The 18,993-nt window shown below is 40.7% G+C and overlaps 1 protein-coding gene across 2 annotated transcripts; it reads right to left on the reverse strand.

Moving 5' to 3' along the window:
• Positions 1-521: 521 nt before the first annotated feature.
• On the reverse strand, positions 522-17,315 carry rnf126.S (ring finger protein 126 S homeolog). 2 transcript variants are annotated; one of them, XM_018236158.2, is made up of 9 exons: positions 17,123-17,315; positions 11,842-11,897; positions 10,141-10,201; positions 9,812-10,050; positions 5,061-5,129; positions 3,416-3,485; positions 2,985-3,078; positions 1,788-1,903; positions 522-1,112 (listed from the first exon to the last, which is right to left on the reverse strand). In XM_018236158.2, exons 1-9 carry the CDS (start codon positions 17,195-17,197, stop codon positions 957-959), a joined length of 936 nt encoding a protein of 311 aa, XP_018091647.1. In that variant the 5' UTR covers positions 17,198-17,315; the 3' UTR covers positions 522-956.
• Between the last annotated feature and the right edge of the window lie 1,678 nt (positions 17,316-18,993).

An 18,993-nucleotide genomic window follows, 5' to 3' on the forward strand; every position in this document is an offset into this window, starting at 1 on the left:
TCCCTGCTCACTCATAGCTCTGGGCTCAGATTACAGCAGGGAGAGGAGGAGGGAGGGGTAAATAGGAGGGAGAGAGGAGCAAACTGAGCATGCTCAAGCCCTAGCCCTGGAGGTTTATGCTGAAAACAGGAAGTCTGATACAGAAGTCCATGTGTACACAATAGAAGGAAAGAAATGCTGTTTCTTTTGACAGAGGACTCAGAGCAGAATTACTGAGGATTTACTGATGTATTTATGTAGACCTTTCTGATAAAGCTTACTTAGTTTCAGCCTTTCCTTCTCCTTTAAAGAGAAACTGTAGTAAAGAGATGGATCCTCAACTATTGATGCAAAATCTTCTTTCTCCTTCACTTCTCTAATATCTAGGAGAGATAAATTGCACAGGCATACTTTATCAAGGACATATATATGTTTGCCATTCAGTTAACTTAACTACATCTCTCAGCTTTCACCACAGCCAGAGCAGGTTGGATATTCCACACAATACCCTTGTAAAGCAATAAAACCGGCTCTGTTAACGGTTATTGTGCAGTAGCTGCTCGCTCCAGGAGCAGACTCAGCCATAAACTTTTAATTTAAAGATTTAAAATGTCAAAACATTAAAAAAAATATTAATAAATGAGTCACCTCACAAACGGTTTTCTGCTTTTTTTTTGTTTTGTTTTTTTAAAAGTTGGGAAATATCCTCCTCCTATCAAAAAGAAAAAAAGGCTCAGCTTGCACCTTTTCAGTCTCTTTCCACCTATATAGTTTGCAAAGCCTAAAGGGGGAAAAAGGAATACGTTTAGTTTTCATTTGCCTCCCACCAGCAGGAGGAGACTCATACCCTAGGTCCATTAAGTGTCCTGAAGTGAGGCCCCAAATGTAAAGCTTCTGCTGTAAAGGTGAGAGAACAGTACAGGGGCCACATAATAAGGGAGCAGTATGCAGTTGATCCAATAGTTCATCACCAGGGCTCAAGAATTGTTGGCAGTATTATTTTCATCAGTAGGGGAGGTGGAGGAGGAAGATGAGGTTGAAGAGGAGGAGAAAGTCATGTCCGTTAGTCCAGGGGGATTTGTTGCTGTGTTCTGGCCGCTAAGACTTTTTCGGCAAACAGGACATGTATCATGCTAAAGGGGAAAAAATGGAAACAACACACACAATCAGACAATAATCAACATGGCATTGTCCCAACTACCTAGAACACAAGAGCAAAATTACAGTTGTCTCTAGTAAAAAGTACCCTCCTTCCAACATCAATTGCTAATGTGGTTCAAACGTATGCGGTGCAGTCACTGTGGCTAATATCTGTATTTTCACCATTTTAACATTTATAGTACAACATTTATCAAGCGTACATGCTCCTGATCTGAACATGAAAAGCATAACCGAACCCTCAGTCATGATAACCACCTTTATATTTGAAAACATTTGAAACTGCCAAGTTTCAAATGGTCTCTGGAAACAACTGTGTAAGGTGTAAAGGTTATACACTAATGGACTCTGAAGCAGTGGAAATGCCATTTATCACTTTAGTCTAAAGGAAAAGTCTGGATTTGTCAGATGAAAGAACACTGCCTGTCTGAATGCATAATGCTGATGGCAACATTTGGTGAATACTAATAATAGTCTAAAGCGTTCTTCTATGGTTTAAGCGAAGGTTGCTGGTTTCATTGAAAGCAAATCATTCTTGACACTTCTGTCCTATTACATTATCACCACATGGACATAATTGCTCTGGATTGTTACATGAGCTAAGCATGTGAGAAAAAAAAAAAACAAGTTAGTAATGTCAACAAACTGACCTGTTCTAACCAAGGGATGATGCAGTCATTGTGAAATAAGTGATTGCAAGGAAGTTGCCGCACACTTTCACCAACTGTATAATCCTCTTTACACACGGGACACTCCAGACCAAAACCTATGCAAATTAAAAAAAAAATGTCAGGCATCCCGAACAGAAAAAAAAGCTTCATCCACAAGATCTACAGCTATACTATGATATACCAATGGGAGTACTTATTAACATTGGGAGATAAACAGCAACAGTGATGTTGCCCACAGCAGCCAATTTGCTTTTGTTTTTTTCTTGTAGGTGACTGTTCAAATCTGAGATCTGCTTGGTTGCTATGGACAACATCACTGGTGATGTCTGTCTCCAGTGTTATATAAATAAATGTATAAATATGCCCCTAAATGTAGCTGAGCCTACAGTCTTCCACAGGTATACAGTGAATGGGAAAATATAATTAATCCCTAAGCATAAAATGACCAGTGCTCATTAGGTATACCCTAATCCGGAGCTGAATGCCTTTAAAGGGGAAGGAAACCTAGTTGGCGCAAAAACCCTCCCCCCTCCCGTGTGTTGCCCACCCTCCCTCCTCCCCCTAGGCCTACCCGTCCCGCTGGGCAAATGCCCCTAACTTGTTACTTACCCTTCTGCGCAGGTCCAATCCAGGGAGTTCCCAGACGACATCTTCTTCCACGCGATCTTCTTCCTGCTTTGACCGGCGCATGCGCAGTAGGAGCATTTCGCCGGTACGATCTACTGCGACTTTTGGTGCATGCGCAGTAGATCCGTACTGGCGAAATGCTCCTACTGCGCATGCGTCAAAACGCCGTTCAAAGCAGGAAGAACATCGCGTGGAAGAAGATGTCGTCTGTGAATTCCCTGGACAGGACCTGCACAGAAGGGTAAGTAACAAGTTAGGGGCATTTGCCCAGCGGGACGGGTAGGCCGGGGGGGGGGAGGGAGGGTTTTTACGCCAACTAGGTTTCCTTCCCCTTTAAGCAAAAGCACATTCTATTACTATAAGACTACACTCTATTACAACAATGTGGAATGGATTTAGAATTTATCAACCAACGACAAGTGGCTTCATTAATTTCCTTTCCCAGTGCAGATACATACTTTGTCCTGGGATACATCTGATTCCAGTTTTGCTGGATGAAGCTCATGGCTGTCACTGTACAGGACAGCAGTAAGTACGCTTCCCACTTACCCACATGCTCTTCTGTTATCTGGATGGTAGGAAGGGCTTGAATTTTATCAGTGTCCGCAGGTGGAGGGCCTGTGTTTTCAAATTGGTTGAGTAACTGGAGGTAGAAGGAAACCAGAGAAAAGGATTTATGTTGGTCTGACTAAAATACTAAAATGGCCAAAAGGATTGTGTAAAGGAAGATAGGTAATTAGCACATATGCACATAAAACTACTGCTACCTGGGGACTTATTGAATGAGCAACTTTATTCAAACATTAAGGTTTCAGAGCTAACTAGGGTTTGTTATACCCCAGTAAAGTATTAATTATGCTTGCAGCAAGTCCATTTCTCCCTTTGGGTAAATGTATATGGACCTCTTCACATATTACAAAAATTAGTTTATGGATTGCATTTAATAGTTGCATGCAACATATGATGAAAAAGTTGGTTACCTGTGTGATTATTGTATCTAGGCCATTTGCACCCCATGCATAATCCATGGGGTTGGAATGCAGAACACCCCTGTTCAGAGAGGAAGAGAAGGGAAACATTAGTTAGAGCAGTAGGCCACTCAATCAAGTTTCCATGTCTTTCTCTTCCTACTATTAAGTATTGAGCAAAAAGGGGACATATAGGAAGTGTTAACAGTGGTTTATAACCTGCCTGCCCAACTTGATATTCAACCAAGAGACAAATTAGGAAGCTCTACAACAAAATGAACCATCAGCACAAAATACTGTTTTTCCAGCATTGTAACAAAGAATAAAGGGATTGCTGTGGATGGACATCTAGCTGCTGAGATAAAAAGTTGTACAATTTGCACTGTACATTGAATGGGAGCTGCCATGGTTACTTTTATTAAAAAACAGAAGTCTATGGCCCCCTCCCCATTGATTAAATGTTAAAAGAAACTAACCAATAACTATTTTCCTAGTTAAAAGCTTACATCTTACTAGGGTCTTTACTGAATCTGAGGACGTATGGGGCACCCAGCTTCTATCCCTTTTTTATGTTGCTCAATGACCTTAAAGGAACAGTAACATTAAAAAAAAATTAAAGTGTTTTAAGTAATGAAAATATAATATACTGTTGAGCTGCACAGGTAAAATAGGTGTGTTTGCTTCAGAAGTGCTACTATAGTTTATATAAACAAGCTACTGTGTAGCCATGGAGGCAGCCATTCAAGCTGGAAAAAGAAGAAAAGGCACAGGATACAAAGGTGATAATGGATAAGCTCTGTAGTACACAATGGGATTCTTCAGAAATTCTATAGCAAACACACACATTTTACCAGTATAGGGCAACAGTACATTATATTGTCATTAAAGTGATACCAGTATCAAGTATGTGCTGCACCCGCAATAGTTCCCCTCAAAGCCTCTCCAAGCCCCGCAAACCCGCATGCACAGACCCTCCGACACTGCTAAAAGATTTTAGGTGCTGTTTCAGTGACACTGCTAAAAGATTTTAGGTGCTGTTTCAGTGATGCTGGGCTGGGGGCAGCGCGATCCTTCAATAGGCTAATTACAAATGAAAACAGGACTTCAGCCTATGGAAGGATTACTCTCCCCAAGCCCAGCATCACTGAAGCAATACAGAAGATCTGTTAGTGGTGTCAGCCGATCTGCTACACCAAGGTTCGCAGGGCTGGGGGGAGACTTTGAGGGTAACTGTTGTGGGTGCAACACATACTTAATACTGACAAGTTCCTATGATTTTTATAGGAACCTGTCGGTATAGCTTTGTTTTAAAATACTTTAATTTTTTGGGGTTACTATACCTTTAACATAGGTTAGGATTTACCTCCAGTGAGAAGACACTATTCATTTACTGTAAATGATCCCTTAACATTTTTTTATTAAAGCAACAAATTTTGTACATCAAACAAAACATGTGCAGATTATGAATTTGAGTTTGTACATGCCCTGCCTGAAACGCTTTGAGAACAGTCACTACTTTACATGTATCAGATAACCTGTAAACTTCTGAAACATATATGCACACATCACATATTCTTGGCAAAGCTTCCACACCTAAATGCAACTAGTTAAATGCAACCCCCAACTGCCCATATTTACAGTACAGACACAGACTCACCATGGTCCCACCCCCAGGTTTGACATTGCTGTAGGTGCGATGATCCCATTAACCAACTGCTGAATAATCCTGTTGGAAATAAAAAAAGGGGATACATATAGTGCCACTGCATGGCCATGACTGAAAAGAAAATGGGAACAGCTGGCAAAAAGTGGTTTCACCACACTGTTGCATTTTTTATTTTAGGTAAATGTTATTGTTTTTAAACATGCAAAACAAAACTAGGTATTTTATAAGTTAAGGATTTGCAGGCATTCCCACATCAAATTAAACAAGGCAGCTGCTGGTTCCTGGCACCTAGGGTAGAAGTCTTCAGGAATTCGACCCATTTGCTTAAGTTGGATGGGAGTTACAGAGAGATGGTGTAGGGTCTTGTATTGTATTAGCCTATCCTTAAGCAAAATAAGACACATGTAAATATTATCTATTGCATCCTCCTAATTGTCTTGTTTGAGACCCGGAATCTTTCTGGACCACCACTCTTGTACTGCTCGTAAGAGTGTTGCGACCTTGATAATTAGTCTTCCCCTCAACAAGATAAGATTTATGGGCTTTCCAGAAAAAGAAGCAGCCAATTAATCCATAGAAGTTCTTTGAGCACTGGCTAAAATACTCCTTCAATGCTACCCTTTTATCTGCTGCCCTTACCATAGAGCAGTTGCCCACCCCAATTCCAGGTGTACCACTGAGGCCACTGGTAGCCAGGCTGCTAAATGCCAAAGATAGAGAGTCCTTGCTTCAGATGCCATGGAACAAAATGCAATTAACCTTCTCTCTGGAAATACAATGCCAAAAATCTTGTTTCCAGGATGTCAAGAAATGCCCCAGGGGACAAGAAAATAATAATACTCAGCTAAATTAGTATTTTAAGGAAATGGCAACATCCACTTTTTATCCTCTCCACAAGAAGCTTCTATATGGCTGGACAATATGGCTCTTTAGACGTAAGTAAAGTCCACTTCCGTTTATTGCTACCTCTCACCTTTCAGGATAACCATGTGGTAGATCTGTGTCTCCATTACTGAACTTTGCACCCTCTCCGGAAACACATATTTGTTAGCAAACTTGTTTAAATGTTGCTAGCTACTATTTTGCTCCCATATTGTATTGTATGGTTCTCAAAAAGCTCTCTTGCTGTTGCATGAAAATGAAATGCTAATACACTAGTACAGGACCCAATGTCACTAAACCTCTAGGGGCCTAAAGCTGATGTGCCTAATACCAATCTCCACCTTAAAAGGTACCCCTAATTATAACTATGGCTCCTTGTGGCAATGATCTGTTATTTACCTCCCCATAACACATTACTATATTAATATATCATATTGATCCAGCTCACACCTATTCTATTGTAATGGGACCAGCAGCTCATGCCCATTATACTTTTCTTAACCATTGGTTAAAGGCAGGCACGGCTCTGAGCGGATTTAACACACTCCACTATTATGTTAAATAGTTCACTGTTTAAGGGACAAACTCTGCCTACGTTAGCACCAGGCAGAAAAGGTGGGAACCTCTACAACTATGTAAGGGGACTGGGTTTAAGGGTCAGGCCACACAGGGCATTTTGGGGACATTTGGTCGCCTGACGACTAATCGCCTCGTTTTTGCGGCGACCAATCTCCCCAAACGCCTTCCCTGACTCTGCGCCGGCAAAAATGAAAAACTGTCCGCGCTAATCAAACGCAGCGGTTCATTTTCCGAAGTCGCCCAAAGTGGAAAACTTCGGGCGACTTCAGAAAACGAATCGCCGCGTGTGATTAGCCGCAACGGTTTTTCATTTTAGCTGGCACAGAGTCAGGGAAGGCATTTGGGGAGATTGGTCGCCGAAAAAATGAGACGATTAGTCACTAGGCGACCAAATCTCCCCAAAACGCCCTGTGTGGACTAACCCTAAACTGGTTAAAAGTTTGAATGTTTCTCAGGTCGTAGCTCTATTATCACGCATCAGTATACCTCTCCATATCACTATTATCACGCATCAGTATACCTCTCCATATCACCATTATCACGCATTAGTATACCTCTTCATATCACTATTACCATGCATCAGTATACTTCTCCAGCTTAATTGGCTCATACTGTTCACCCATATGTATCACTATTCTTAGTAAAAAAACCACACAAAAATGGAGAACTCTCAAGCTCACCGCTACCTTCTCCCTCTGTCAGGTGCTCAGTCTTCAGTGTCCCCACTGTAATGCACACAAAAACTAGAAATAGATGGTTTTGTACAGCTACCTGCTACAATAAAACAAGCCCAGAAGTGCCATCTATTTCTAGTTTTTGTATCACTATTCGTACACATCACACAATGCCTGATACTACAAAGTTTTCCTTGTTCATGTAATGAAACTTGATGCAGAGGTCATAATGCTACAAATGTCTCAAAATAGAAGACCATGGTCCTTTAATCCTGTCTGGTTTGAAATAATTAACAATGATTACTTCTCTCTAAACAATGCCTAAGTTGAACTTCCTGAGGCTTTAGAGGCTGATTTGCACAACACCCTGAAAACACACTGAAAACTTCCCTACCATACCGAGCTAGAACTCGAGAGTAAAGGTAGCCATAGGCGCACAAATAAAACAAAGCTGACAGCAGACAAGCGGACTGATATTAGTAGAAGCCAAGGATTTCGGTCAGCTTGTCCAACGGGCAGGTTGGAAAATTTTGATTGGGCGACTGAACATTGGCCTGCTGAATCGTCAGATACAGGTAGAATTTTATTGTTTCTACTTGTATATCTGACTATTTAGCTCCAATGGTTGCAGGAAAAGATTGTAACATCTACTGCCACCATTAGGAAGAAACCCTCAGCTCACTAATGCAATTTACCTACCCTATCAAGAGATCAGGCCATCCTTGTAGACAAGGATATCTCAATATTAGAGGTTACTGAGGCCATAGAAGTGTGCCCCTTGGGTAAAGAGCCTCCCTGTTGAAATGCACAAACAATTCCACAAAGTAATAGTTCTTAAACTATGAAAGATACTTAAATATTATACAATGCCAGGTCCTGCCACCTTCTATGCACAAAGCTATATTGTACTTTTGCCCAAGCCTGGCAAAGATCCCAGGCACAGTGCATACCACCCAACAACGTTGCTTACAACACCTATACAGTCCATGCTTCACTTTAAAGGGATCCTGTCATCGAAAAACATATTTTTTTCAAAACCCATCAGTTAATAGTGCTACTCCAGCAGACTTCTGCACTAAAATCCATTTCTCAAAAGAGCAAACAGATTTTTTTATATTCAATTTTGAAATCTGACATGGGGCTAGACATTTTGTCAATTTCCCAGCTGCCCCTGATCATGTGACTTGTGCCTGCACTTTAGGAGAGAAATGCTTTCTGGCAGGCTGCTGTTTTTCCTTCTCAATGTAACTGAATGTGTCTCAGTGAGACATGGGTTTTTACTATTGAGTGTTGTTCTTAGATCTACCAGGCAGCTGTTATCTTGTGTTAGGGAGCAGTTATCTGGTTACCTTCCCATTGTTCTTTTGTTTGGCTGCTCAGGGGGAAAAGGGAGGGGGGTGTTATCACTCCAACTTGCAGTACAGCAGTAAAGAGTGATTGAAGTTTATCAGAGCACAAGTCACATGACTTGGGGCAGCTGGGAGCTGGGAAATTGTAAATATGTCTAGCCCCATGTCAGATTTCAAAATTCAATATAAAAAAATCTGTTTGCTCTTTTGAGAAATGGATTTCAGTGCAGAATTCTGCTGGAGCAGCACTATTAACAGATTCATTTTGAAATAAAATGTTTTTCCCATGGCACTATGAGATTTATCTGTAAGAGCCCTTATCTCTACATATGTTTATCCTTTACTCCAGCATCTATGACCTTCTGTTATACCATTCTCCTTCACCATACCAGTCACTGGACAGTGGCAGAACTACCACGGGAGCACCGGGTGCGTTTGGGCCAGGGCCCGCACCCCGGCAGCTTGCGCACCTCTGATTCCGATAGGCAAATCACGTATGGAGGGGGAGGCCTGGCTGCGCGTCCCGCACCAGGGCCCGGCCCCCCCCCCCTAGTTACGTTACGGTCACTGGAATTGCATTTTCCTAAAAAACTTACCTGTTTTCTTATCAGAGCTGAAATCCTACTTTGTGGTTATGTTGCTACAATAGTGGGTTTGCATATATGTCCCCCCTGCTTTAATGGAGAATGAAAAGAAGAATTGGGGGGCATACAATCACCCCAGTGATGCTAGCCATTTCTTAACCTGGGCCAGCGCTTCCCTTCTTTAAAAAATAAAAAAACACCAGTCAGAGGCAGTTTAAGTCTAGGACTTGCTCTACCATGTTCTTCCAGTTTCCCGGCATTCCCTGTACTTCCTTGAGTGAGTGCATGCACAGTAGAAAATATCTTAGCAGACTTCCATAGATGCACATGGAAGAAGCCTATAAATTCTACTTATACAGTAATAACAGTACTGCTATTTCCAGTGTTTATGTTTACATCAGATAGGAATGGGACAGACTAAGAGGTAAACTCTTAACCAACTGTCAAAGAAACAACATAGACCTTTCGAAACTAAACAGTTTCAGTTTCAAAAGGTCAATTGAGAGAGAATTTTGCCAGGACAAGGCAATACCTTCCTTAATAAAAAAAAAATACTGCTGGATGATAGACAGGGATGCAGGAATATATCTGTACACTTTACTGAAGGAAACATATTCAACTGTAATCCAAAATCGAAGTTTTATCACTCTGCCTTATTATTATATTTTTCTTACCCTTCTAATGTAGGTACTCCCTCATTCCTTCCTGCACCCCTTCTTGTGCTCATCCTGGCACGGGGCTGTCTAGCACCATATCTCTGTCGTGACTGATGCTCCCGCCTGCTTTCTCCATCACGTGTCTCTTCAACAGGACCACTAGTACCAAACATGGGAAAGTCCAGGCCTTCATTAAAGATTCCAAATGTGACCTGGCCATACCCAGAAGGAAGTGTGAACTGAGCAGACTCTATGTTCTGAAGGAAGAAGCAGGAAGAAACCAATTTTTTAGGAAAGGTACAGGCACAGTAAAGTAGGAAACCTCACCCATCCAGAATGCCACTTACCTCAAATGAAGGTCTGTTTTGATCTGTTCCGGAATTGTTGCTGCTATTGCTTTCTGAATTTCTACTAGAAAAAACATACAATAATAGATTTGTTACCACAAACAGAAAGGAGAGTAAAACTCAATTATTAGTCCAGGAGGATCCATCAAGCATTTGTAGCCAATTTCTCAACTGAAGCAAAAGAAGTTCATATGTAAATAGATCTATTTTAAATCTGGGAAAAAAAACACTGTTTACAACCAACACTAGCAACAGTTGCTACTGCAGTCCTATCTCAAAGCAACCAAACAAACTAGGTCTATAATGTACAGTACACTCTATTGGGCAAATCAGCATTTACCTCTCATCTACATGTTGGGTGTACAATGGCGCCTGGGTGCAGTCCATATAGTAATTCAAATGCAAATCGTTGGTAATGATCGCACTCACAAATCTTACGATAAAATATTAGCTTTTATTATAAAGAATCCTAATGTTTCGGCTGTGACATCAGCCTTTATCAAAGTACAAATAATCACTAGAACACCAACTTAAAAACATTGTTTGGCGCGAACCCATTATGACGTATAACCTGCGTGTTCTCATAGAACTACCACCCACATATTCATACGTGTGTTGATTTTGTAATTTAATACACAAACATCTCTTAATATAAAACACCATTAAAGTCGTACTGTACAGATAGGGTTGCCACCTTTTCCCCAGTAAAGATCGGGCAGGAGATGGGGCCGTGACGCGGCGGGGGTCGGGCCGTGACGTATAGGGGTGTGATGCAGAGGGGTGTGCCGTGGCATCGAGGGGCGTGGCTATGACAAGGCCGATCGCCGTTTCAATCATGGGGAAGTTTTGACACGGGCAGCCCTTCAAAATACCGGCCAGTCCGGGTCAAAACCGGACAGGTGGCAACCCTATGTATAGATGTGAACAACCTCAATATTCCAATTAATTAAAATCAAGACATGATAAAAACTCATAACCCAAATGTAATTCATATTAACTTGTGCTCAGGTGGTTTCAACCGATGTAATAAAAATAAATATATGTCATAACCACTTGCTGAACCATCTAGTGACAATGTGAATCAAATTCATATTTTAAATTTAATATAGATATTTTAAATTTACATTTTTTTCTGGTGCCCTGAAAAATGTTAAAAAAAAAAAAAAAATTATATATATATATATATATATATATATATATATATATATATATATATATATATATATATATATATATATATATATATATATATATATATATATATAGACCTGTTTCTTTTTTAATGTTGGAATAAATAAGGAAGATTTTATTTAAATCCCAGTGTGCATTCCTATAGTCAAACAATTCTATACAACTGGCGAGGAATAGCACCTGGGTCTGATGGATATTCGCATGGGAGTGCTTAAACCTAAGGAATTTGTATGTGTATATATATATATATATATATATATATATATATATATATATATATATATATATATATATATATATATATATATATATATATATATATATATATATATATATATATATATATATATATATATATATATATATATATATATATATACACACACATACATATACACACACAATAGTAATGGATCAGCACACTCGTAGAAATTAATGAAGTGTTTGAAAACCAGTGCACATTAATTAGCTCATATTTTTCTAGACTGTCTAAAACCCAGATTGATTTACCTTGTTTCAGGGAGCTCCTCTATGAATCCTGAATCACATCTAGGGCAGGTATATTCCTGAGGAGACAATCATGGGAAGGGGTTAGAATCCTATATAGGACATTAGTACAACGTAAAACAACTAAAAGTTTGTGATTAAGGGATTTAGAAATAAATAAACAGCATGCAGGAGGAAAATTGTGGAATATACAGAAAAGAGTCTATACCTATGGAACATATAGAAAATGTTTTTTAGTTTATTCTTTCTGTATGATTTTTCTTACAGGATACGTAAACCTTTAAAATAACTGAACGTAAATGGATGAGGGGGTTATTCTAATAAATTTTGCAATATACATTCATTTATTTTGTTTTAAGGGATACATGTACTGTTAAAGGAACAGTAACATCAAATAATTTTTTTAAAAATTCGTAAGTATACATAAAAAAATAAACACTAAGACAAATAAAACTTTAAAATAGCAAAGCCTTTATTAAGAAATAACTTACTGAAATCCACTTCCTGTCCTCTACAAAAAAGGTGACACGGCGACCATCCATTGTGCGGCGCTGGATTTCTCCTCCTTGGCTCTGTCTCATGTTGTATTGACAGCATGTGAAGCGGCTGCTGCATCAGGGAGCGTGGTTTCCATGACTGCAGATTGCTGGCTCATCGGTGCGTCTGTAGAGTCCCTGCGGTGGGGGAGCTGTTCAGAGTGGAGCTGGGCCACATCATGGATGTTTGCAGTTGCAGGCAGCAGGCCGATTGGAGTTCCCAGTCACTGGCACGTAGCCACTCTCGCCATGCGCTGCTTTCCGTTCTAGAGAGCGCTTCTAACCAACCCGAATTCCCCCAGCATCAGCTACTTGCACCGCCGCAAGATTAACCCCGCAGCCCAGCTCTTACCTCCTGCTCACAAAAAAATATTTCTGCATCTGCCCTGAACAGGTACACTCGGTGCAGTTTAGTTGCATACAAATGGCAGCGCTTCCAAGTATGAGAAAACGATGCAGTGACAATTGTCCAAGCCTTCTCCCGCTGCCGACCCAGCCAAAGCCCCGGGGTCACGTCCCAGAGTTGCAGCAGCTGCTGGAGCGGCGATGTCAGGTTGAGCGCTAAGGACAGAGCGCAAAGTCAGAAAGAAGTGAGTGGGGAAAGGCGAGCTTATTCCCAGCCTGGGAGGATCACTTTCTCTCACTTCCAAACTGACGTTGTGTTGGGTAGAAACAGCAGGAACAGCCCGGGGCAGGGAAAGGAAGCCAGGGTTTGGGGACGGGTGTCGGTGCTCATCCTCTCCACAATGACAGGAGAGCAGGAGACCTCTGTGATTATCGCCCCTCCGGCTGGCATTTGTGAGCAGGAGGTAAGAGCAGGGCTGCGGGGCTAATCTTGCGCCAGTGCAAGTAGCTGAGATACTGTAGGTGGTGCTGGGGGAATTTGTGTCGGTAAGGAGCACTCTCTAGCATGTAAAGCAGCGCATGGCGAGAATGGCTACGTGCCAGTGAATGGGAACTCTGATCGGCCTGCTGCCTGCAACTGCAAACATCCACAATGTGGCCCAGCTTCACTCTGAACAGCTCCCCCGCCGCAGGGACTCTACAGACGCGCCGGTGAGCCAGCAATCCGCAGTCATGGAAACCACGCTCCCTGATGCAGTAGCCACTTCACATGCTGTCAATACAACATGAGACAGAGCCAAGGAGGAGAAATCAAGTGCCGCACAATGGATGGTCGACGTGTTGCATTTTCTGTAGAGGACAGGAAGTGGAGTTTCAGTAAGTTATTTCTTAATAAAGGCTTTGCTATTTTAAAGTTTTATTTTTCTTGGTGTTTATTTTTTGATGTATACTAACGAATATAGTGAAAGAGAAGTACAGTCCCGCCTCTCACCCCGCCCCCAGGGTCAAAGTTCACAGAGTCCATATTTCTGTTTTCCTTAGCCCATAGTTCATAACAATCAAAGTCCAAAGTTGTTGAAAGACTTTAAATGTGGCACAGAATGACCACAGGCAATGAATCCAAAATGTAGCCATATCATAAACATTGTAACACACTGTGGTAGCAATTACCTAGTGCAGATTAAAGTGATACTTAAATTGAAACATGAAGGAAAAATAGCTTTTGGTAGGAATTGCTCTATAAAGGCCTGAGACATCATATGGTACACTGTGTGACATACAGTACTCAGCACTTTTCCTGAGACACTTTATCGTATGTTCCAATTAGTACCGATACTCAGGGTGTTCCATGTAGATCATACTCCTTACTGATATTTACTGAACTCTACAGAAATAGAAGTGGCATGTAACATGTAAGGACAGACATAGAAATAGGAGGAGGGTAATAAGGCCATGCTGATTCCATTAGCAATTCACTACTGGAGGGAAAAGCCACCCAAATATCACTGTTAAAGGGGTTGTTTAACTTCCAAACACTCCTTTTCAGTTCAACTGTTTTCATATTGTTCACCGGAAATACATACTTTTTTCAACTGCATTTCATTTTTTTAAAAAAAATTTTAAGTTTAATGTTTCCTCCCTCGTGTGCTCCCCACGAGCTGCTTCAGAAAAACTTTCAACTTCAATATTAGAAAAATGGTCACAAATAGAAAATAAAAAGTAACTGAAGAAAGTCTTTATTGAACTAACTGAAAACAACTCAACTTAAAAACAGTGTTGTAAGGCTAACAAACCCTTAGAGGCCACAATAAGAGTATAACAATGATATTTCAAGGTTATATCCCACATGTAATTAAGCATGCCTGCACATATTTCAAGGGGCTTAATGGGACTTTGTGCATCCCATACACATACCCCATGGCTACAGCCAATGAACACTTGAATAAACTCAGCACTCCAATACTAGAACCAGACCTGGCATTCCTTTCAAACTCGCATTGAATAACATGTGGTCTTTCCCATGTGCAACTCAAGAAAGGCCAGAAAAACTGTAAAGGTGAAACTGGCCAACCTTAAATGTACCTAAATTTCACACAAATATATGTCCCCTGAAAAAATTGTAGCAGAAGTCAGCCTTGCATTTCTTTTGTTTGGCAGAATTATATTTTGGGGTTCTCATCCCCTTTAATGAAAACCTCAACATGCATTCTTCTGCACAGTTCTTTTTAAAGGGCTTAAATGTAACATATTTGCTGGGCAAACAAGGGAGGAAGAGGAGAAAGGAAATGGAATTTAAAAAAATAATAATGGGTTGGAATAATAATGTTAGTCTCAGAAAGCCACATAAAGTTTGTGGAAGCAACTATGTGATCTTAAAGGAGGAGTAAAGTCACAATCACTTGGGGTGCCAGGTAGGCATCCACAAGTGACTGCAATGACCAGGCCTGGATTTGTGGAAAGGCCACCAAGGCTGGCAGGATTTTAGGGGTGGCATGCTGCCCAACCACACCCAAATTGGTTAAAAAACACTGGGGATGCGCAGGAGATACAATCGCTTTTTAAATTTCCCGTGCGCCAATCCCCATTGCTCCGGTAAATTTGCATGAATAAAGGGGAAGGGACAAGGCCGGTGAATGGCAATGGGCCTAGGGGCGCCGGCTATGTAAATCCGGCCCTGGCAATGACTGATACCAGATACCCCAAGCCCGTGTTCCTTTTAGCAGAAAACTGCCTGGGCCCAGGATTCTTTTCATTGGGCACCATGGAACAGTAAAGTGAAAAGGCTGACTTTTTTTTCTGGCTTCTAATTCTAATGCACACCTGCATGATGAAACAAGAAGCAGGTAGAGAATCGCTCAGTCAATGAGTTCAGTCACTGGGGGCCTAATTTTGGCACAGTGCACCCCCAGTTATTGTTGCCTTGCTTTCTACTTTATGTGGAAGGCCTTCAGTGTTAGTTTTACATGACTAATAAAGCCAAGTTTTAGGATATATTTATTTAGATTTTGAACTGAAACTCACTTTATGTAAAACTCATTACATAGGTGTAATAATATAATTTTAGAGGTGGGGCAAAGCCAGAAAACAGTATAAGCCAGCAGGAACAGTGTGCAGCTAAAAAATCCCACAAGTTTGATGTGTCCACTGTGAAACACGCAAAACCAAACACAGTACACAAAGCTAGATTTCCAATTGCAGGTAGTCTGGCACTGTGACCTCAGTACTTGGTAATGTAACAATGTGTTGGCATTATAAAGAACACGGCAGGAGTTACATTCCTACATACACATGGAATAAGACAAAACTATATAGATAAGGATTTAATGTTCATCAAATTTTCCCAAAGATATTCCGTCTTCTGTGCATATTTGTTTTCAAAGGAGTGGAAGTTTTAAAACTGCTTAACCTAGAAAGCTATGTCCACAAGCAACCCAAAACAAGATACTCCAGTTTATAAAATGTTTACGTAAAATACTACAATATAATACACAAAAGCCATGAATATCTTGTAAATGATATCCTTAAAAACGGTGAGTTCTGATGTCATCAGCTATAAACGGTGACTTCTGATGTCATTTCTGTCAGATGACTCACTGAAACTTGTGTATTATAATAAATAAAGTACCACCAGTTGCAAAATATGAGGATATTAGAAGTCACCTCGGAGTTCCATGACCTGTATAAAAACACTTGGCCTTATATTTTACAAGAGGGGGTACTTTATTCACTATATAATACACAACAGCCATGATTATCCTGTAAATTTTATCCTAAGATACAGCTCTTAGTGATGTCATTTCTGTCACATGACTCACTAAAACTAGTGTATTATAATAACTAAAGTACCCCTTGTTATATATGAGAAGTAACCTTGGAGTTCCATGGCCTGTATAATTTTATATGGTCATGGAACACCTCTGTAACTTATAATATCCCTATATTTTACAATAAGGGGTACTTAATTCACTACATAAACAAAGCTCCACTTAGATACAACACACTATATACTGTTACTTTACCACAGAAAGAAAAAAAATTGAACATTATTAGCCATTTAGAGGGAATGTAAACCCCAAAATAACACTGTGCCTAATAAAAGCAACTTTCTAATATACTATAATGGCTTCAAACGAACATAATTGGCTTTGAAACCCAGGTATTTATGGCAGGCGGTGAGCTTGCGAGTGCACTGTATAATAGTGAATGAATTGCTAAAATGTCTGTTCTGCAACACACCTTTCCTCAAGTCATATGGAGATTCCCTACATTCAGTTCTAAGCCCAAGCTGCCCAGCTATATGATGAGAGAGTGGAGTAGTGTCTCCGGTCTGGTGCAATTTGCTTTGGTCTCTATACAGAAACCTCTGTTTGCCCGTCCAGCGACTCGAAATGTCATTCACTCACCGGGAGCCGCGGAGTAATCTCGGCCGTACAGCTGTGACAGAAATACCTCCCGGCCTCCGGTAAAGCCTCCGCCATTTTGCGCTGCCCTGGAGACGACGTCCGTGACGTCAGCACGCTGCGACCAAGCGAAGGAAAGAGAGAGGAGTCAAATCGCGCAGCGTTGTTAGCGCAGAGTGTGACTCGGTCACGGCCCTACTACAGGCAATGAGAACGTGCTAGAAGTTGCTCTCTGACAACTGAGGCTGAGGATTATTTGTCAGAAAAAAAACATGTCCTGTGACCGCGTTATTGTTAGAGGATTCAAAACAAATGTATATACAGGGATGTCAAATCCCTTGTACAGTTATGGGAGGGAACCTGTGTTCGCCTGGAGCCTCCTACACTTTTTTACATAGCTTTTTTTTTATATGTTCTGGATCAACAGAGAATTTTGGAGATTTCACTTGTAGAAATGGTTGAGCTTGACTGATATGTCTGTCCTTTTTCACCTTCAGCTATGTAACCTCACATTTTTGATATACAGAATTAGTTTTTCTTTTTTTTTTTTGTGTTTATATTTAACAAGGTACAACTTAATTAAAAAAAGCAAAAAAACAAACAAACTTTTCTATACAGCAGTAACTAGTTTTTCTACAGTGGAACAATACATCACAGATAGGGTTGCCACCTTTTTTGGAAAAAAATACCGGCCTTCCTATATATTTATCTTTTTTACCTATTAATAACATTGGGATCCACCATAATTTTTACTGGCCAGGTGGCAACCTTAATCACAGAAAAGCATAGTCTCATAACTAGATGTCACTAGAGGCGCTTTATATTTAACAAGGTACAACTTACCTAAAAAAAAACCTTTTCTATACAACAGTTACTAGTTTTTCTACAGTGGAACAATTCATCACAGAAAAGCATAGTCTCAGTGGTATAACTAGATGTTACTAGAGGCACTTTCTCTCTTTTTTTTAACTTATTAGACAGGGCGACAATAATTTACCTGGTTAATTGCTGTGGTGGAAGGGCGGGAGCGGTTGGGTTCTGCGCCTTATTGGTAGAACTGGGTGGAAAGAATCTCAGGCAGGACGTAGCAACCTTTGGCAAACGGTATGCGCAACTGATTGCGGCTATCAAAGGAGCGGTGTGGGTTAGATCTCAGACGTTTGTAAGGCCATCTCATTTAGCAGTTTGAGCTAAATTGCATACTGCTTCTTAGATTTACCAGGCAGGTTGAAACCCACTGTCTTTTGTTCTTTGCTCCGATCTAAGCACTAAACTTATACATTAGTTTGGTGGTCCTGTTCCTATATTTTGTGCTGTACCCATAACCATATTGTCAGCCCAGCAGCACTGGTTAACTGAAGGATTTACTAACTGAGGTTAAGTTATTCATGTACAATCCTACAAATCCTTCCATCAGCTAGTGACCTTGAGTCGAATTAGCTTCCTCTCCTAACCATTATTTTAACCTTGTTAATTTTTGGGCATATTTTTAATTAGTTATGATTAAAGGTAATGTTTTAAATACGTTCACACGGTGGGAACCTCTGACTTAGAAAGTGTGGAGGGGGCGCACCTGTATGGGTCATTCTTTTTCTTTCCTTTGAATTAATAATTAGATGTTATACTGTTCCTGTCGGCTGGCGGGACAATGGGAAAAAAAACCAGTTGGCCCAGCCTTTATGTTCCTGTTGGCTGGCGGGACACCAGGAAAAAACCCAGTGCGCCCAGTCCTCATGGGCCCCCGCTAGCCCAGACCTGCTCCCCATATATACCCACTTCTGCGCCGCAGCATGCGCCAGGGCTAGACTTTGGAGGTTACAGTCCGGCCCTGAATACATGATTTGTAATGAAGGAGAAAGTGTAACTCCCCAGTT

Source organism: Xenopus laevis, chromosome 1S, assembly GCF_017654675.1.
Source record: "Xenopus laevis strain J_2021 chromosome 1S, Xenopus_laevis_v10.1, whole genome shotgun sequence".
Classification (NCBI taxonomy): Eukaryota; Metazoa; Chordata; class Amphibia; order Anura; family Pipidae; genus Xenopus; species Xenopus laevis.

Coding starts and splice junctions, on each gene's coding strand:
- rnf126.S (XM_018236158.2), bottom strand. CDS start 17,197: ATGGCGGAGGCTTTACCGGAGGCCGGGAGGTATTTCTGTCACAGCTGT. Junction 5,130..9,811: donor GGAGTACCTACATTAGAAGG/GTAAGAAAAATA, acceptor TATTTCCAACAG/GATTATTCAGCAGTTGGTTA. Junction 3,486..5,060: donor AACCTGGGGGTGGGACCATG/GTGAGTCTGTGT, acceptor CTCTCTGAACAG/GGGTGTTCTGCATTCCAACC.